Here is a 19,469-nt window from a genome sequence, read left to right as displayed (position 1 = left end):
AGTTGTTAGTGATCTCAGCTTGATAATAAAGAGCAGCAGCCAGCTATGCACATTGTAAATCACACAATCTTATTACTCTTATGCAAAGATTTTAATTTGAATTAGGTTGTGGAAAAATTCCAAATTCAAAGATGTTTTCTAGATGGCCAAATCTACAGAAAAAGTAAAGTATTCTCACATTTCTTCTGCGACATTTCAGATTTGGTAATAGTCCTTCATTTTAACAAGAATGTAGTTCATGTTTGAATCTGTTTTTTCCCTCTTTGAATTCACTTCATATGGCCAAACTCTTGCTTTCTGTTCAAATTACTAGTACAGTTATTAGAAATTTAGGGCAAGTAATTTTTCCTGTCGGGCAAGTAAAAATGAAATTCACGTGTCCCACGGTTGGTAAGTTTGAAAAAAAATTTCGAGGCCTGCAGTATGTGTTGATTTTTTGTGACGTGTACTCACCATATTTTCAAGAATTTATAAATTAGACTAAGTATGTGGCAATGACAAAATGTTGTATTATACCGATCACAAACTGCCACCAGATTTTTCATAATTGCCACCTGATTTTAAATCCGGTGGCAAACTTTTGCCACAAGAAATAAAAAATAGTGTCAATGACACTGTCCTCCCATTTTGCAGCGATACTAACTACTAGTACACACATGACATTGCATTCTTACAGGTTGACTAAGAAAATTCCATTGCAAGTCCAAATTAATCTTATACCCCAGCAATGTGAAATGCTCCATCTCATAATGACTTTTACACGTCTGACAGAAAACAACCCTAGGATCAAGACTATCATGTTTTACAGCAATCCAACTAATACTTTGGGAGAAAATGATTTTTTGACAAAAAATGGGAAAAATTGCCCCAAAAACACAAATATGAAAATTTCACCACAATTTGAACAAATCTGACAAAGGTCAACCCTAGGATCATACATACAAGTTTTCAAGGCAATGGGATGAGTGCTTTCAGAAAAGATTTTTTGACAAAAAACGGGAAAATCGCCCAAAAAATACAACTTTCAAAATTTCACCACAATTTGAAGAAATGTACCTTAAGTCACTATAAAGAGCCTGCATACCAAGTTTCAACCAAATCTGGCCAGTGGCTACAAAGTTTTAGCATTTTGCAGGATTTTTCCTTTTTTCCCCTTCCCCTTCGTTTCTTTCAACAAATTCACATCTCCACCCCTCGATGCACCTGTCCATCAAATACTAAGATGGTAGGTGCTGCAATTTAGGAGTTTTTAATGTTGACAGACATACATCCGCACATAATAACTAACATACATACATACATACATACATACATACATACATACATACAGACAGACCATAGACCCTCCAAAAAATGCGGGTCTATGGACAGACAGACAGACAGACAAACAGATAGACATGCATACATGCATACATTTATTTTTACAGCTTTTAACCTCCAACAGCCGACCAACTTGTCAATATTAGCTTGATCAACTTGATACTACTGCTTATAATAATATAAAGAGTTAATTACATTCTAATTAAAGTAAACAAGATTTGCTTATCAACATTTACGTCATAAAAAACAGCATATCTGTCAGGTTATAAAGAATCTTCAGCTGGTTATCTTTATCAGTATTTTCATCCTATTATAAACCAAGCACATTTTAACTTTCAAATTAACATTGCAAGTAAGTTCTGTTGAATAAGTTGAGCCTGTAGGTACTCAGAGAAAGCACACAGAAGAGACAAATGTTTGCAACTTAAGAAGTTCAAGGTCATCAAAAGCATTATAAGGAATCATGTAACACTTTCATTGCACTGTTTACACAGATTGCATAATTGCTATAAATAGCACATAAGGAATCTTACAGTCCAGCTTTACCATAAAAACCCTATCACTTTGACCACTCTTTAATTGATCACTCTATTTTTTCCTCAAAAAGTAATTTTATTTTATCCTTACCAAGTCAACCATAAATGGAAATTGGAACTTTCTCTATCTCTATTTATGTGACCAACCTATCATGACAAACTATTATGAGCAATTTCTTTTAGATAACATACAGAGCACAATATATGACGGTTCAGAATATGTCAAAGTTGGGATTCAGGAAAGTTGCCTTTACATGTTTTAATCCTCCAAGATGGTAAGCATTTCACCATGAACTGTCAAAAAAGTTGAACTTTCTAATAATTCTACACTAAAATTATTTTGGCTTTGTTGATATCCTCACTAATTCAATTATTTAAAATCATATTAATTATTTTTTCTGGGTAAATTGATAGGATTTATACAGTACAAGAGTTACTTACAATGTAGTCAAATTCAGTAAACATCAATTACCGTCTAACATTGCATCATTCCTATAAATAGCACCTCAGCCTGGAACAGCACAATCATAATCTGCTCATTCACACAGGCAGTACTTGACTTTGAATGAATGACCTACTACATTTCACCTATGTACCAAATTTGAAAGCATGACAAAAAGTACCACAAAATTTGCAAATTTCAGCTTGAGTTCAGAAAGTCATCTTCAGGTCACTCCTAGGAACCTGCACACCCAATTAGAAAGTAATGGCATACACAGTTTCAAAGAAGATTTTTTTAAACAAAAATGGCAAAAATTGCCCAAAAATACAAATTTGCAAGTTGTGTTATAATTTTGATGAATTCTATTTTGAGTTTTCACAAGGTACCTGCATGCCAAATTTTAAAGCAATCCAACCATTGGTTTAAGAGGAAAAGATTTTTTACTAAAATGGCAAAAAAAGAAAAAAAATTCATTAAAAATAGAAAGCATCAAACATTGACATCAAATCTATATGTTTAAATGAGTTGGACCCAAGGTACCTAAAACCCAAATATGACAATGATCAGATGAGTAGTTCCTGAGTTATTGATTTTTGACCATTTTCGCTTTTTTTTCTACCTCATTAGCATATCTATGGGACTAAAAAGTTCATTTTAACAACGGCACATCTACATCATATATGGCATCACTACACCAAAAATCAGCTCAATACGTGCAGCAGTTTTTGAGTTTTTGCGTTGGACGGACAGACATCCATACATACATACATACATACATACATACATACAGACAGACATCTCACATACAGACTTTTTTCAACCATATAACCTCCCAATTGCCATATATGTATGGCAAATGGGAGGTAAAAAGTATTTCTATCCCTGTATGGTATATCCAGCAATGTGAACAGTTACCTGCCGTGCAAAGTGAAAACATTACACCCACTGCAACCTTTACAACACAAAGACGTGAAATGAGTTTATTGAATATTGTAGCAGAATTTATATTTTGTTTGACTCAGTAAACCATACTGAATATCGGAATCAGTCCCACAACTAACAGCAGTGGTAAACTACATACATATATATACAGTGTCACAGAGTAACTTCTTGTTAAGCGGCTCCAAATGTTACAAATTTGACACTGTATTGACCCGTACTATGTAGGTTATGTTTGTAATGGTGTTTTTACTTCAGACTACTGCATAAGTTCTTATTTGACTTCAGACTACATATGTTGGTATTTTGACTTCAGACTATTGGCATATACATAAAAATTTAGTAAAGGCGATAAAATATGGTGTTTTGTTTTCAGAACAAAAAAATTTTAATTACATTTCATCCCATCTTGTATTTTTGAATTTCTCTGATAATTCGTGAGCAATAAAATGAATGCTATCGCTAAACACCAAGTCACAAAAAATGTATTGTACGTTGTAAAAACATGAGGCCTACAAAACATAGCTGAATTGGAGTATATAAAACCTAAAATGGGAAAAAAACTTGAATGTGTTCAGAGTATGCTAGGAATTTATGACAGTAAAAACAGATGTGATGTTTATACACAGCAGTGTAACTTGCTAGTTTGCGTATGCGATTAGGGCATATTTTGATACGCCTGGTGTTTGAATGCTTCACTGCCCTATTTTACCCCTTTTTATTGTCCCCGTCTTGATGGATGAAACTATTCAAAAATTCTGATCAAATGAACTTCTTTGAAGGGCATTCAAACATTCAGAAAGAACAAACAGTCGAACAAAGACAAACTGATATCGCATACATCATTGAAATATCACCCACCTACATACAACGTAATAATTGATACTTCAGTAACCGAAAAGCATGACAAAATCAAGCAATTATTACAAAAAAACATGAGACAAATGGGTAATCATCTTCTCCAGTGCGATGACAGTTTGAATTGGTTACATGTGGTGCGTGACCTAGATTGATGAGTGACTGTCTTTGTATCAATGTTTTCCACCAATCAGAAAGCAGTATTACGCGAAGCATATCAAACACATGATTGATTCCACAAAACCTGCAATTTCGGTTTCCAAAAACCAATCTCACTGGGAATGAAAACTACACTAACACTTCATAGTTCTTTTTGAAATGACAATATTTCCACATTTGTACATTTTAATTATCCTAACTTCAACATATCCCATAGTACATTTTTCAACAGCACATTGTTTTCATGTGGTATAATTGCGCATTGATCACTATCTCAAACAATGATGATAGAGTATGGTCACATATTTTTTTCTGGTGACATGGGAATATCTTTTCTGTGAGAGAATCCAGAACATCCTCACCTGTTATTAAAATTTCAAAAATCTTATCAGACTCATCAAGAAGCTTATCAGTGAGAGATAATAGCTATCCTTCTTTGTATTCAATAAACTCACTGCCTCTATGAAAAACAGCTACCACAGACATACAGTACAATCCCTGTGGATGGACTATTAGATAGGGATGGACCATTAGATCTGGGGGAGGGATAGGGATGAACCATTACTCAGCTGTGAGGGGAGACAGGGACTGACCATTCAATCTGGGGAGGGACAGGGATGGACAACTAGATCTGGGGAGGGATAGGGATGAACCATACGATGTTGGAGAGAGATACAGGGATTGACCATTCAATCTGGGGAGGGATAGGGGTGGACCATTAGATTGCAGGGTAGGATAGGGTTGGACCATTACATCTTGGGAGGGTCAGAATGTGGTAGAGTATTTGAATTTTCATTGGTAAAAGATGACCATGTATCAAATAAATTGAAATGTCAAGTTTTGTTTTATATAATGTTATAATTTTCTGGCAAATTTATCCTCCAAATTTGAAATGTATTATACAAGTATTTAGACATGCCCTTACAACACAGTGTTAGTATTTCAAACACGGCTCTAAACTAGTAACACATTTTTTATAATCATGATTTTTCATTTCATCAAAGAGCATTATACTACACAGAAACAGAGATTTCCTTTATTTCTATTTAACAAAATTCGATTTCCAACTCAACACATCAAACTGTCAGTATAAAATATTTTGCTGGTACAAGGACGGCACATTCAGCAATCTCAAGTACATATTATCTGATACCCATGACACACTACCATCTGCTAAATTTTTCGGTTTCAACAACAACATGTATATCCTTGGTTCACACTGTCTATCAACAAACTATTAGATTTTTCATTTCAACAATACATGTACATCCCACACACGGTCCATCAATAAACAGCATCTTTGCCAAATCAAGAACCTTACAAATTTTGATAGGATAAATTTAGCCATAGACCCTATGATTTCACCTCTTCACCATCATGGTTTGACCCAAACCCATTGTTATCAATGGTGATTGTGGATCTGTTTACAGGGAATTGGGGTGAAAAGGTTTATGTATGTAAGAGAAGCACTGAGCCAGGAACATCAAAGATTCGACATTTGACATTTCTAAGAGGATTAACAATGTTACAAAAGTTGAAGTGTTTGTGACATTTACGAGCAAGTTTGCGGAGGCAGATGTGCTAATAAAATGAAACGTGATAATTTTATCTCAATTATTAAAGATACATGTAATTGTTGATAATACTTTGCTAGATATTTTTTGCAGCAGTACGGTGTTATTGAATAAACCAGCCCACTCAGTCGTTTTTGTAGCACAATTCTGTCATCTATCTACTAAGAATACAACAAAAAATGCAGTTGTGAATGTTGATAACACTCGGCCAACGACAATTTTAAAATCTTTTCTTAGAGTTGAGAAAAAATAATACATTTATTTATAAATGGTTACTTTGCAAAACAAAATATGTTTCCTGGAGATATGCACTACAATGTAATGGATCGCGATCCCAGCCAGGCATCAACACCTGTACATCAGACACAAAACCAATTTGGCTTGCATTGGTTAAATAAAGTGAAAAGGGCTTCCTTCCTGTGGTTTGAGGTGGAAACGTGGCTTTCTGCTCGGAGGTTTCGAAGCCTGAAGCAGGCGTTTATCACACTGTCGTCTCTTTATGATGTTTGTCCGCTGAGACAAAGGTTAACACTTAAGGCTCCGGCACCTACGTGTCTGCGCATACGATTGTCATCGCCATGGTTTTTAACCGAGATGAGTATTTTAGAAGTACTGGCATCAGCTGCTTCATTACACCAAGGTTGCTGAACCATCTAATAGGTTTCCTGAAAAGTTCTTACCCAGGCAGTATCTCTTAAAGTACTCATATTAACAATTTAGAATGAGCGACGAGAAATACAAAACATGTCTTATCTGTCCGTCTTGCCAGCGTAACATACCTAACAGGTGTATCAAACTGCCCAAGTTTCTGTTGAAATGGATGGCATTTTTCCTCAAGGGGCCGTTCTACTCTGATTTGATTTGAGTGACGCCGCAACGTGAACGAATCTTGCACAGCTAATTAAATAACACTGAAGTACAAAATACGGATAAAATATTCATGAATCACATTTAAGGATGCACACCTCCATTATTTGTGAAGGAAATTTTCCTCAGAATGTACAGCGGTACATGGATAATCACAATGTTACCTGCATAAGGAGATTCTTCACTGGATTCAATGGAAAAACTGCCGGAGTGTAATGGACCAGAATATCGCTCTATGCACTTTTGATGACAGCAGTTACAGAAAATAATTACAGTACCATTTCCAAAAACAGTTTTGCAAATCTTTATGTCATTTGTCAATTTTGTCTTTAACCCTTTGACTTTAGAACCAAAGTCAATTTTTGTTGCCTTTACAAAATATACCCAGTAAAATTTTTCCTGATTTTTGCCTAAATTTTGAAAAAAACTAGTTAATCAAATGTGATGTCCATTAGCTACAAAATAAGCAAAACAAACATAAACAAATTGATATCAATTGGTAAAATGTTTGTAAATTTTTGTGGGAAAAATTGCAGAACTCAAAGGGTTAAGATTTTCTTCAATGAGAAATGCGATGAAACGATGACACTACAAAGTGTAAACGAAAGCTAGAATGCAGAGCATGTGTGCCAAAATAGACACAAAAAGTCTAGATTTATTACTTTCACTAAACCTACTTAATCATCCCAAATTACAACACAGTGAGAATGTCAAGGAATACATCACAGAGAAAAAAACACTTAGCCATCCCGTTTGTTTAATATGAAGTCTCTACTCTCCTGGTGTTTTCATCATCAAACAGAGATGCATTTTGCCCGCTAGGGTATATGCAAATAAGCAATGAAACATTATTTGATGATAAAAACCCCTTGCAGCAATCTCTGTGGCATATGTGTTTTTGCCTATCAAGGATGGAAAAATTTGATCCCTGGACACATTTGATGCAATTAGGTTAATAACACAATCAAGACACATTATATCAAACCAGGAGCCTTTAATAACAGTGTATTCAATGGATACTTGTTATTGTTTTAATATATGTGTCACGACAAATACCATTACAAACTAGGCTTTTTCTAACATTGCTATTTTCTCGTTGGAATTAACAGAGAGATTTTGCATAAATTCAAAATAATATAAAGTTATGTCGAAATAGGTTTACTTCAGCTAAGATGTTCATCTGCGTAAACTTCTCAATACACATGAAGCTTTCACATTCCTCAGGGCCAGCTGTGTCATTTTGTGACAAAAACATTGTAGTGTAGAAATGAAATTACTTAATTTTTACCAAACTGTATGACTGATACCTGGTAATGAGCAGTATCTTGGAAGGCTATATCTGATTGGTAGATTGTCATTTTTTTACAGCAACTTAAGGAGTCTGAAACTAGGGCTATTGAAAAGTGATTGGCTGTTCGGAAATAATTCAATAAAGACAATGAATTTGGGTCAATCAATTGGTTCAAATCTTCTGAGATGCTGCATAATAGCCCCTGGCTAAAAGAGCAGGAATGAAGTCAATAGGGTATGCGGATGATACTGAACAGAGCATCAATTACATCAAATAAGTTGACATGGTGTGCTTCCATGGCTTTGATACAGGTAGAGTGCCTTACATATATGATATGGATATGTAACGTGTGTAGCCATACCACATCACGCAAAATATAAAATGTCCAATTACTGCAGTTGACTTCATTAATCAGACAGAATGATGAATCTATTCAACATAGGAACACTGGCAGTACAGAACACTTATCCAATTCCTTGTCCCCTAGACACTGAGTGGAAATGACCTGACTGCATGGATTTTTGAACCTCAGTTCAACTGGTATCTGTTTACATTTCCCATCTCTAAATTTACACATACAAAGTACAAGTAACATAAATGATATACTACATCAGGAAGTGTAACATTCACAGAATCTCAAATAAAATTTTAGTTTTCTATTTTGATGACTCAGCTATGCTATATAACATTACGTACATGTATGTACTTATTTCTGGATTTAACTGATTCCCAGAAATGAATTTCCCATGAAAAAACATAATGCAGAGACATTTACCATAGCAAGATGACTAGTGACAGGACCACTGCAACTACTTCTGTCTAGTGGTAACACTAGAAGCACTACTTCTACTGGGACAACTAGTACTGCTACCACTACTCTTTTTAATCAAACAGTGTGTAATGATGAAACTATTAGCACAGGTGCAGCTACCACAGGTACTGCTAAAATTACCACAGCTGAAACTACTAGCCCTGCCGGAACCACCAGTGCCACTGAAACTACCAGAGTTATTGGAAGTACCTGCTAGAAGTGCTACAGGAACAAAGTGTTATGCTGATTTTTTTTGTACTACTGTAACTTTTGAAACTTAGTGTCCTAGATGGAATTATGCTAACATCACTGCAACTGCTGAAAATGCTTCAACGACACAAGCTGTTGAAATCAGTACCACTAGTACTGAGGCTTCTACAACTACTAGTTTTCCTCAAACCATCAATTCTATCAGAGCTAAAAATAAAACTGAGATAATTACGTACTGCATGAGTCACATTTCAATAAAATTTGTGAGCTATGTCTCTTAAATGACAGCTTTGTTACTGGATTATCAGTTCACATTTATGTTTCTTCAAGCCATCACAGCAACTCACTAAAATCCGGTCATTTTACCATTTAAATGATCTGTTACCAACCACTGTCACAAATCAATAAATTCTACGATAACTATATCTATTCAACTTTATAAAGGAAAACACTGATATGGTTTTCAAAAACTGATAACTTTTTAAACCTTTCAATGAGTGTTAGTGAGCTACCTGACAGGGTACTACCTGATAGGAGATACTATGTTTCTGCATGTTCTGCAATAAAAATCAGATTTATCTAGCTTTATTGTCCGTCTTTTTGCCCTTTGCATTTTCTCTTTAGCTGAAAATGCATGCCTTTCTTTAGCTTTCATGAAACTTAAAGACATGTATTATAACTAGTCTTTCATACAACACTCCCTGCGGACTCACCTGACAAAGCAGCACCAACACTAAGATCATTTATATGAATATAGTGCTTCTCTTTCAAACCAGATCGAAGGCACTATACATACACTCCCAATAGCCCACAAGCCAAGGAAAAATGTTGGAATTTACAAACAGTGGCAATTCGCATACTCAATTACGATTCTATACCACAGAGACGACTAATAAGATTAGCCGAGCCATTTAAATAAGCGTTGTCATTCTCGTTTTTCCATTCGCCATCTCCTAAGTTCATTTCAGAGCATTTGCTAATCTTCTTTAACTGACTGGAAAATCTACCTTTCATGACCTCACTACATTTTTAATACAGATCCCAGGCTAATTGATGAAATTCACTTCTATTTCAGACACACACAAAGAACAGAAGGTACATCTTCCTTGTGATGGCCGTCTTCTTGTCCAGGGGTGCCTTTTTTTACTAGTAATTAAATACAACAATACCCCTTAGGACAATTTTGAATTGTAAGACGGCTTGGCACAAACCCAGAACTTTTCAACCCTTTACCCCTATTTCTTATACATGCCTTCATTGAAAACATCTATTTCCACTTTCAATATTCTATGACTCTGCTAGTTTTTACTTTTCTCCAACACATCCCTTGTCATGATACAAGTACTGTAAGCTAGAAACCCGAAAGGATGGGTGTTGTTCTGAAGTTTCATTTCAAAAATGTTGACATTTATCCCTATGTTTGCTGGTCAACACCTCACCATTAAAACTGCCCTCAGCTACCTGTCCAATAATACTTCAGGTTCATGGGTCAGAAGATGCAGTTGCTGAAGTCAATTATCAGCATCTAATTATCAGCATCTTGAAAACCATGACGACAGAAGAAAACATATTTGTGTTTGCTACTTTTATTACCATGACAACAGAGCTCTTTTTAATTAGCGGCTACGGTGGCTGTATTCTGCTGGGACGTAGCAACTTTTACATGTGAAAGTTAAAAAAACGTACGATGACTCTGCCCCTTTTAGTTGGCAGTGATTTGCTCCAAGTTAGCAAACTTACCTTGCTACAGCCTCACTGTACACGAATCCAGCATTTGCTCTTTTCACGATTTCAAAACACAGGTCAGCTCCATCCATACTGAAATGACAAAAAATATCAAAGGTGAAAATCATGAAATTAGAGTTTATTCCTTGTGGCATCACTGTTCTGCCATCAACGTGCAAAAATGAATACTTGTCTAAAATTTTCGGCTAGACTTATGGTAATTAACAGTGAACTCTGCAGCGTATAAAATCAAAGGGTGACCAATTTACATAACATTGCATAATTTGCATATTCTTTGATATGGAAATGTTTAATGTGAATGATTATTGACATATGAGTAGATTGCTTGAAAGACTGTACGGTTGTCAGCCCTCAAAATCCACTTGTGGAGAGCCCTGATTATGCTGATCTGATTGCTAGAGGAACATTGTACAACTCAGATACTACCTATGCTATGATGAGTAGCAACATGGTCAAGGGATTCAACCATAGGAACAAAGCTGTGAAAACTTGTCCATGTTTCTGTCGGCTGCAAAATGTTGGAAATGCAATGCTCAATTTTCAACAGTAACACAAAAATTGTGATCAGTGGAGTGATACCAGTGTGTAGACTGTTACAATCCAAGCTATCATATATCTGTCCAAAAACACAAAGTAAAAGTCCTTAAATTTGATAATTTTATGTGCAGTTCAGGCTGATGGGGGGGGGGGGGGGGGGGGGGGTTGGATTTGGTTTGTGTATAAGGTTATTTTCAGGGCCAAAAGGATACATGTACATGTAGCTATGTCAGAAAATTTTCATCAGGTGATAAATACGTTATCAATTGACAACTGCAAAATGTCCTGTTCTTTTAATGGGGCAAGATACATGTACTTCAACAAGAGATAAAAGGTTATTACAACCACCGCCAATGATATTACCAGTGTCAAACTACTTCAGGGCACTTAGTAAGGCAGTTTTCTCTGATTTGTGGCAAATAAATGACACCGCCGTGGCGATCACAAAAACGGTACCTTTGGCAAAGTCATAATTATCATGGCACAAAGCTTTCCAATAAGCATCTCTTAAAATTCTACAAGGTTGCCATCAATGACCTCTGGAATATGGCAATTTAATCCCAACCCAGCCTACATGTAGAGTGTTTTTGTTAAGGCCGGTACCCCGGTAAATGTTACCGGGGTTCCCCAGTCATTTTACCGGGGTTCCCCTTGGTATATCAATGCAATCAGATTAGGGGACAGCAGCAATGTTACCGGGGTTCCCAAATCATTTACCGATATTCCCAAACCTTAGCAAAAACACTGATGTAGTAGTCCTGAAGCATAGCCCTGTATACTTTCAGGAAAACAGGGACCCAGCTCGGTAGTCCTTTAAACTACTATATCAGTATTGTATGGTGTACATATAAAATTGTGATGAAATCCTGTTTCTGCTAGTCTTAAATGTACAGTACAGGTACACTACATGATTCAAATTTAGTGGTACTGTAGTCTCTAGCCTGACTTAGTAGTCTTTCAATCAAGCCTAGTGGTCTTGTACGCTGCTATCTAGCCTGGCTGTCACCTCCAACCTTACCCAGTTTGTAGAGGAATTTAGCAGCATGTCCTCTGGCATGCAGTTTTCAGAATAATTTTATTATCCTCAGAGGATGGCGAGAAGCTTCAATTTGGCATTTTATGGTAGTAGTCCTGATGACTTCACTACTATTCATGCAGCTACTGTACGTGATCTAGCTTCACTGTTCTCCCAGATTTATTCAAGAGTGACTTAAAGGAAAGTGAGAAAGCTAGCAGTACTGCAAATTTTCCAAGTGTACCGCTGACCTTCACAGTGCTTGCAGATTCAAACACTAACAGCCTGCTGGCGACAAAAGTACAGTGACCCAGTCTGATTCACTATTTCCCCATCTTTGACAGTAGAAAATGTCACACGTATGGTACATCACTATCCGATGTGACGGACAGCATTGTACTCATTCTGTGATAGATGAGTGAACTCAAACAATAGTGTCAGAGAAAGTCAGCTCATTTTCACGGTTACATGATTGAACTCCAATAAATTGATGGATCTACCTGGTTGTGGATAAAACTCTGTTGAATCATACAATGAGAAACAAAAAAGGAAACAAACTAAAGAAGCACACTGACCGACGGTTTAACCCTTTTCCTGCGAGCGCCCCTGTCCGTTATCCTGCCAAGTCGGTCAAAACCGGCCCCCTTTTCCGTGTCTACAGAAGATAGGCTCTCCTGCACGCTTTCCTGCCAGGCATTTGGCGGGAAAATACCGCATTTTCGGGGTACGATTACCGACCATATACGTGTTAGACTTCAAAAATTTTTGCATGCCCGTATAGAGGGGCAACCGCTGATGAGGTTGTGTCCAGAAAATGACGAGGTCACGGGCGTTGTTTGCCCCGGGGGACGTGCACTTTTATGCCCTTTTCTAGCTTACTTTCGCGGAAGTAAAGCTCGTTCGCCGGCACGCACGGCCACACCGGGGAAACGTCACCTCTCTCGTGGGTTAGTAGAAGACCCAGGGGTTAGTGCTATGGGTGCGGCAGCACCCTCAAACCTGTCCTGTTTCCCCTGGGTTGTGTCACTTGGCCACGTACTTTGAACGACTTGGAAGAGTCGCACAGTGCAGTCTGCTTTGACGTAGTGTCAACGACATAGTTCCGCCATTGAAGGAAGGCGTGTACGTAGTTTGGCCAGTTCAGTGAACACTTAGCTCGTTAGTGTTACCGTTTCCTAACAGGTTAGTTGTGCAGTTGTTACTAAGGTGCAGTTTGTACCACCTTAGCTCTGGACAGTGCAACTGCTCTATGCACTAACCCCAACGACAGATGGTTGGTACAACGTCTACGTCGCACGAGCACAGCCTCCGTTGGGCTGTGCCCCTCCCACGTGATACAACGCACGTTCATCCATTACTATAGCGTCCTTACGGATCTGCCAAAAACGAAAGTGGGGGTAAAAACAAAACAAACGAAAATATGCGATCATAGATAGTATTTTATTCGGGAATAATTTACATTATGCCGAACAATAAATCTCGGAGTCTGTCTCGACGTCCGAGTGCATGGTCCGTGTTTCAAAAAATTACAATCGGGGTGGCAGATCCGTGTTTCAAAAATTATAATAGGGGGAATTGTACAAAATAATCCGTCTAAACAAAACAAACGAAAATATGCGATCCATAGATAGTATTTTATTCGGGAATAATTTACATTATGCCGAATAATAAATCTCAGAGTCTGTCTCGACGTCCGAGTGCATGGTCCGTGTTACAAAGATTACAATCGGGGGATTGTACAAAATAATCCGTGTTTCAATTACAATCAGCGGGATCGTAAAGCACAAACAAACGGCACAACCGTGCTCAAAATGTGATCATGGTCCGTGTTCAGAATACAGTCAAGCCACTGTTAGGCGAAGCTGTCCCCTGTCCGTTATTTACATCGGGTTCTCTTGCTGATGGGTGTCGTCGGGGCTGTGTGAGTAGAGGTCTGCACGCCAATGCTCCTCTTACCTCGTAGCATCATGCGATGATGAAAAGCCGCAAAACACTCGCCCTCGTGAAGATGAACCCCGCACAGACTACATCCTTTGGACGTCTCAGACAGTCGTCCGCTCGCAGTGGTCTTACCCTCTCTGCTGCATACTTTACAGCATTTCTGCCGCCCCTCCAAACGGCTGACAACGTGCATCGGCTGATTTTGTGGATTGATGTACGAGGCAAGAGAAACAGTGGCCTCGACCTCTCTCACACTGGGCTGCGATCGCCCACAATAACCGCCAATGAGTTGTTTCCCGACACGCAGATGAAACATCTTATGGGTCAGCTTACTATCAGGGTGTACATGCTTGAAGCATATATATGCATTTACCAGGGCAACATCAATCAGGTAACATGCCAGATATGTCCACCATCTGTGGTTCTTGCGCCCAGTGTGAAAGTACTTGCGCTTCTGGTTGGCTCGGTCGACGCCTCCCATGTACCGGCGATAATTATACAGCGACAGAGGCACTTGTCGCCGCTCGTCTCCCTCCCCCACTGGCACGCACTCCAAGGGTGGATAGACCGTATTCAAGATCAGCACCTGAGCGTTACTATCCTGATAAGCAGTGATGTTAAGACGAGAGTCCGTTCTGGTCGTGGCTTTCATATCCCCAACAGACAGAGAAGGCGCTTCCTCTTACCCGGCGGAATTAATTGAGGGGGCATGGTGCGACGATTACGGCGGTTAAAACTCCCGACCATGTAGATCCCGGTCTCCATCAGCTCTCTAGCAGTAACGACCGTGCTAAACAGGCTATCACAGAATAGGCTGTGATTATATCCACAGAATGGCTGGACCAGCTCCATCGTAATTCTTTTCACCACACCTCGCTCCTGCCGTCTCCCATCAGTCCGATCCCGAAATTTCACACCTAGGTACGGTGCAAAGTTAGCGATGTATGCAGTGGTGGAGTCGCACAGCTGCCATATCTTGAAACCGTCTCGATCAGGCTTATGCGGTAATCTCTGCTTAAATTTAGAACGGCCCTTAAATCGCACCATGCCCTCGTCGATGGAGATCTCTCTACCCATCTTATAATTATTTACGCACCGGTCAACTATGGGCTCCATCCATGGATTGATTTTATACAGGGGATCCTCCTGACACCGACGTCGGCGGCGTGCCTCATCAGGATCACGACGTGGATCGTTCTCTGGGTCTGCCAGATGAAAGTATCGCATAAGCTGCTGAAAGCGACTGCGGGTAATCACAGTAGAAATACCCTGGTTCTCAGAAAGGGATCGCTAGACCAATTATCCTCCACTGATGATTTACGGTCGACACCCATACAGACTAAGACGCCAATGAACGCCTGCACCTCTCGGTAGTCAGCGTTACGCCAGTATTTATCTATTTTCCTAGCGATATGTCGCTGGTGGAATTTGGCGTATTTATTAGTCTCGTCCTTGGCCAATCTGATCAGTGTAGCTGGAATAAACTTAAAAAAGTAATCGAGCTCACAGGAGTGGCTGGGCAAGGTGAAAGTCGGTCCTCTCTCATGGTCAAAATCGGTCTCCTCAAATATATTAGCATCGGTAGTCTCCGACATACGCCAGACAGGAGGGGTGTCGTCCTCCGCCAACACAGCAGCAACGTCATCATCGTCGTCAGAGCTTGCCTCACCTACATACTGCCTGTCATAAAAGTCATCGTCCTCTGCCGCATCCTCGTCAACCTCCAAGTCGGACTCAGCGGTGATATCACCGTCGTCTGGGCGTCTGGGCCTGAACTCGCCCGTAGCGGCATCAAGGATCATATCTGGCTCAAAATCAGGTGGGCTATCCTGATAACGAACCCTCCGCACTATCTTTTTCGGCGGGGACATCGCAGCACACGAAACTATGGCAGGAGCGGGCTGGGCAGCCTCTGCTGATGACGAGGACTCAAGCTCTTTCGCACTGGGCACAGGAACCTCTCCTGACGCAGGATGAGGGCTCATAGTAGCAACAGGTGGTGTCTCTCCCGGAGCAGCCGGGGGAGAACCAATGGCATCAGCCGTCTCGTTACTCACTGTCTCACTAGCAGCAGCAGACGTAGTCTGTGCAGGTGAAGTATCTCCCACAAGAGCAGATGTAGTCTCTGCAGGTGAAGTAGTCTCTCCCGGAGCAGCCGGGTGAGAACCACTGGCGACCGGTGACCCGTCATCATCCTCATCGCAGAACGATCGCTCTTACGTTTACGCTTACCACTGGGTTTTTCAGCCGGAGATAGCTTCGCCTTACGGGAGCGTTTCTTGCCCGACTTCTTAGAACGTTTACTAGGGACATCACAACGATCGCTACCACTACCGCCCGGAGACTCTGCATCTTTGAGCTTCAGTCGTCTGCTCGCCTTCAGAAAACTTTTGCGGTCCGTCAAGCTCATGTCTGGAACAGTGTCGACAGACTAGCAGGTCCCTCCCTTTTAAAGCCACAGGGAAACAAAGCCCTGGACATGATTGGACGCAGGGGTGTTAATATATGCATCCACCTGTTATTATAATGGACCTACGGCAATCAGTCCACCAACCGGCGCTGACATTCCTACCCGTCATGTAAATTGCCTGTCCGCACCATTTGATATGCTAATAATACTCATTTGCGATGCAAATCCCTCGAGCACTTAGCATAACATAGTCAATGTCATTAGCATCTCAACTTGACATTCCGTCCAGCTGGGTACGTGGCATGCGCACCTGCCACCCAAGGACGTTGGCCCGAGCCCATGTTTAGTACGGGTGGGAAACCCGTATCTTTAACCTCATGTCCCTTCTAAGTACGCCTGCGCAGGGCGTATTGTCATCCAAGTCGGTGACAAGCCAACCCGACAGATCGCCCATTAAGCAGTAATGGACTGGCCGTCTCGTTCTTGTACGGCAACGAACAGTGCTTCAGCGGCTTGTTTAGGTCATAACCGTCGCCTGCCGAGCAGCTTACCCAACTAAGGCGGTCAAAGATGAAGGATGCCAAAATTGTCAACGGCTGTCTCGGCCTCGTCCGTTGGGCAAACATGGCTCCTTCAAATAACGTGGCCAGCACGTCTACGTCATCAGCGGTGATGACGACCCGTCATTGACGCCCGAGTGCGTAAAACTCGGAATATACCGACAGGTACCTCTACCTGAGTCGGTCATACTACGGTATAAACCAAACACAGGTCTGCCAACTCCCGTTAGACTCGGCCGTTAGCCAAACTTCACAGGGACAACATAGGCGTAACAAGTCGGTGAACAACGGTTCACGCACCTAACCGCAGCCGCCAAGTCGGTGAACAATGGTATCAAATTTTGAGGCCATGTTCCTGAATGGCAAGGCTGAGGCGGTGTGTTTCGTTGCACGGCTTGAACGTCTAGAGCCAAGTGCAGCCGACAACGTCCGACATCTGAGTGGGTAGTCTTTTCGAGAAGGTAACAAGTCGGTTAAAGCGGTGGTTACCCTTCACAAATGTCGCTCAAGTCCGTTCGGATCAGTTCCATGTCAGGGACTAATCAAGCCGAGTCCGTCAAATCCGTCCGCACTTCCCGTCAATCAGGACCAAGTCCGTGATTTTCGTCTCGCACCATTGGCAAAAAATTGCACCGCCAGCTGAGGCGGTCTTAGGCGGTTGCCTTACAGAAAGCCGAGTCCGTCAAATCCGTCCGCACTTCCCGTCAATCAGGACCAAGTCCGTGATTTTCGTCTCGCACCATTGGCAAAAAATTGCACCGCCAGCTGAGGCGGTCTTAGGCGGTTGCCTTACAGATTAGCGTTGCCGAGACGGTCAATTTCGGCCGCAATCTATGTAGTGCCTCAGAGCCAAGTTACCCCAAACTCCGCTAGAATACGTCAACGTGCTAACCTGCCAAGTACGCTACTCGTCCCCCAAAAAAACCAGTCCCCCACCGGGGTGGGGGACTGGCTGGGTAGCTTCCGCACCTTCCCTGTCGTTGGACTCTCTGTGAACCCATTTCGAGAGCAAACGCCGTTCCTCGCCCAAAACCTGTCCTCGAACGACCCCTAGCGCGAGCAAGGGTTTGCTACACGTAGTTCCGTCGACTAGGCAGGAAAGGGGGTACCAAAAAGTAGCCCGATTTCCACCGCCTTGGCAGGATAACGGCCGTGGCTGCTCAGATTCTAGCTACACCGAATTTCAAGCGGATTTTCACCGACTTGGCAGGAAAAGGTTTAACAATGAGACTCACAAGATATAAATTTGTTCTGAAAACTTCATACTGTAATTTACATGACTTTGTCGCAAACCCTCCATTATTTTAAGTTGGAGAAATTGTAGTTTGATGATTATCAAAGTGTTGGTTGATAATTTCACCAATTAAAATTCACTTTTGCATTGTGAACCTCTTCATCGAAATGGTTTGGTCCAAACCAAGTGTTGTTACTAGTGATTACAGACCTGTTTACTGGGAATTGGGGGGATGAAAAAGTTGATGTTTAAAGTTGAAATGCATATGGTTCCCTAATGATTTGAATCTGTTTATTGATGGGAGTAACCATTACAATTTGATTATGTCAAAAAATAATGATACAATATCCAAACAGGAGAGTCAATCTGATGATGCAGCTGTTTGGTCTTCATGACAAATTAATATTTAATTTTCAAGAAATGATTTTAATAAGGCAAGCTATTGCTTTTATACTCTTCAAAATCATGAATAATAAAATTCCTGCTAAAACAATGTAACACATTACAAATCACTGCCAATTTATGCAAATTAATGCTAATTACATTAAACACCTGGGATGTACATGTCTGTTTATGTCGCATGGCTTCTGAAATCTGAATGAATTTTGACACCACCAACAGCTTTTGCATATTTATAGGGGATCTTGATGTTTTACAGTGGCATAATATTTTACAGTTCACACACTCACTGCAGTCTGACCTGGTATGCTCCAGATTCTTGTTTTTAGCAGTGATTTCAACAGACTGGTGTATTTTTAGATAAAGCGTGTGCAAAAATCAGCGAAGTGGCTTCTATGTGGGATAATCACTTGCTGAAAACCCTTCATTTATAGTCGCGAGATGAGAACTCACTCAAGCAGAAACAGTTATGGCAGCAATGAAACCACTAAATATTTATGGACTGAAAGGAAACTATCAAAAGTGAACATTTAAATGGCTGCCTCTTGTGATTTTAAAACCATAACACTGGTGGGTAATTTCCAACGATAAACTCAACCAATACAATTTGAATCCCTGAT

General features: G+C 40.3%; 1 protein-coding gene across 4 annotated transcripts in view; it reads right to left on the bottom strand.

Annotated features, from left to right (window-relative positions):
• Window positions 1–19,469, bottom strand: part of LOC139119261 (peripheral plasma membrane protein CASK-like) — a 144,924-nt gene that overhangs the window by 73,555 nt on the left and 51,900 nt on the right. For all 4 annotated transcript variants that reach the window (XM_070682968.1, XM_070682970.1, XM_070682966.1 and 1 more), the window contains exon 4: window positions 10,748–10,825. In XM_070682968.1, the coding sequence (XP_070539069.1) occupies window positions 10,748–10,825 (78 nt within the window). The remainder of the gene's footprint in view (window positions 1–10,747; window positions 10,826–19,469) is intronic.

The sequence above is a fragment of the Ptychodera flava genome, chromosome 19, assembly GCF_041260155.1.
Source record: "Ptychodera flava strain L36383 chromosome 19, AS_Pfla_20210202, whole genome shotgun sequence".
Taxonomy (NCBI): domain Eukaryota; kingdom Metazoa; phylum Hemichordata; class Enteropneusta; family Ptychoderidae; genus Ptychodera; species Ptychodera flava.
Note: the sequence above shows the minus strand (reverse complement) of the source record. Positions and strands in the feature narration are given on the sequence as shown.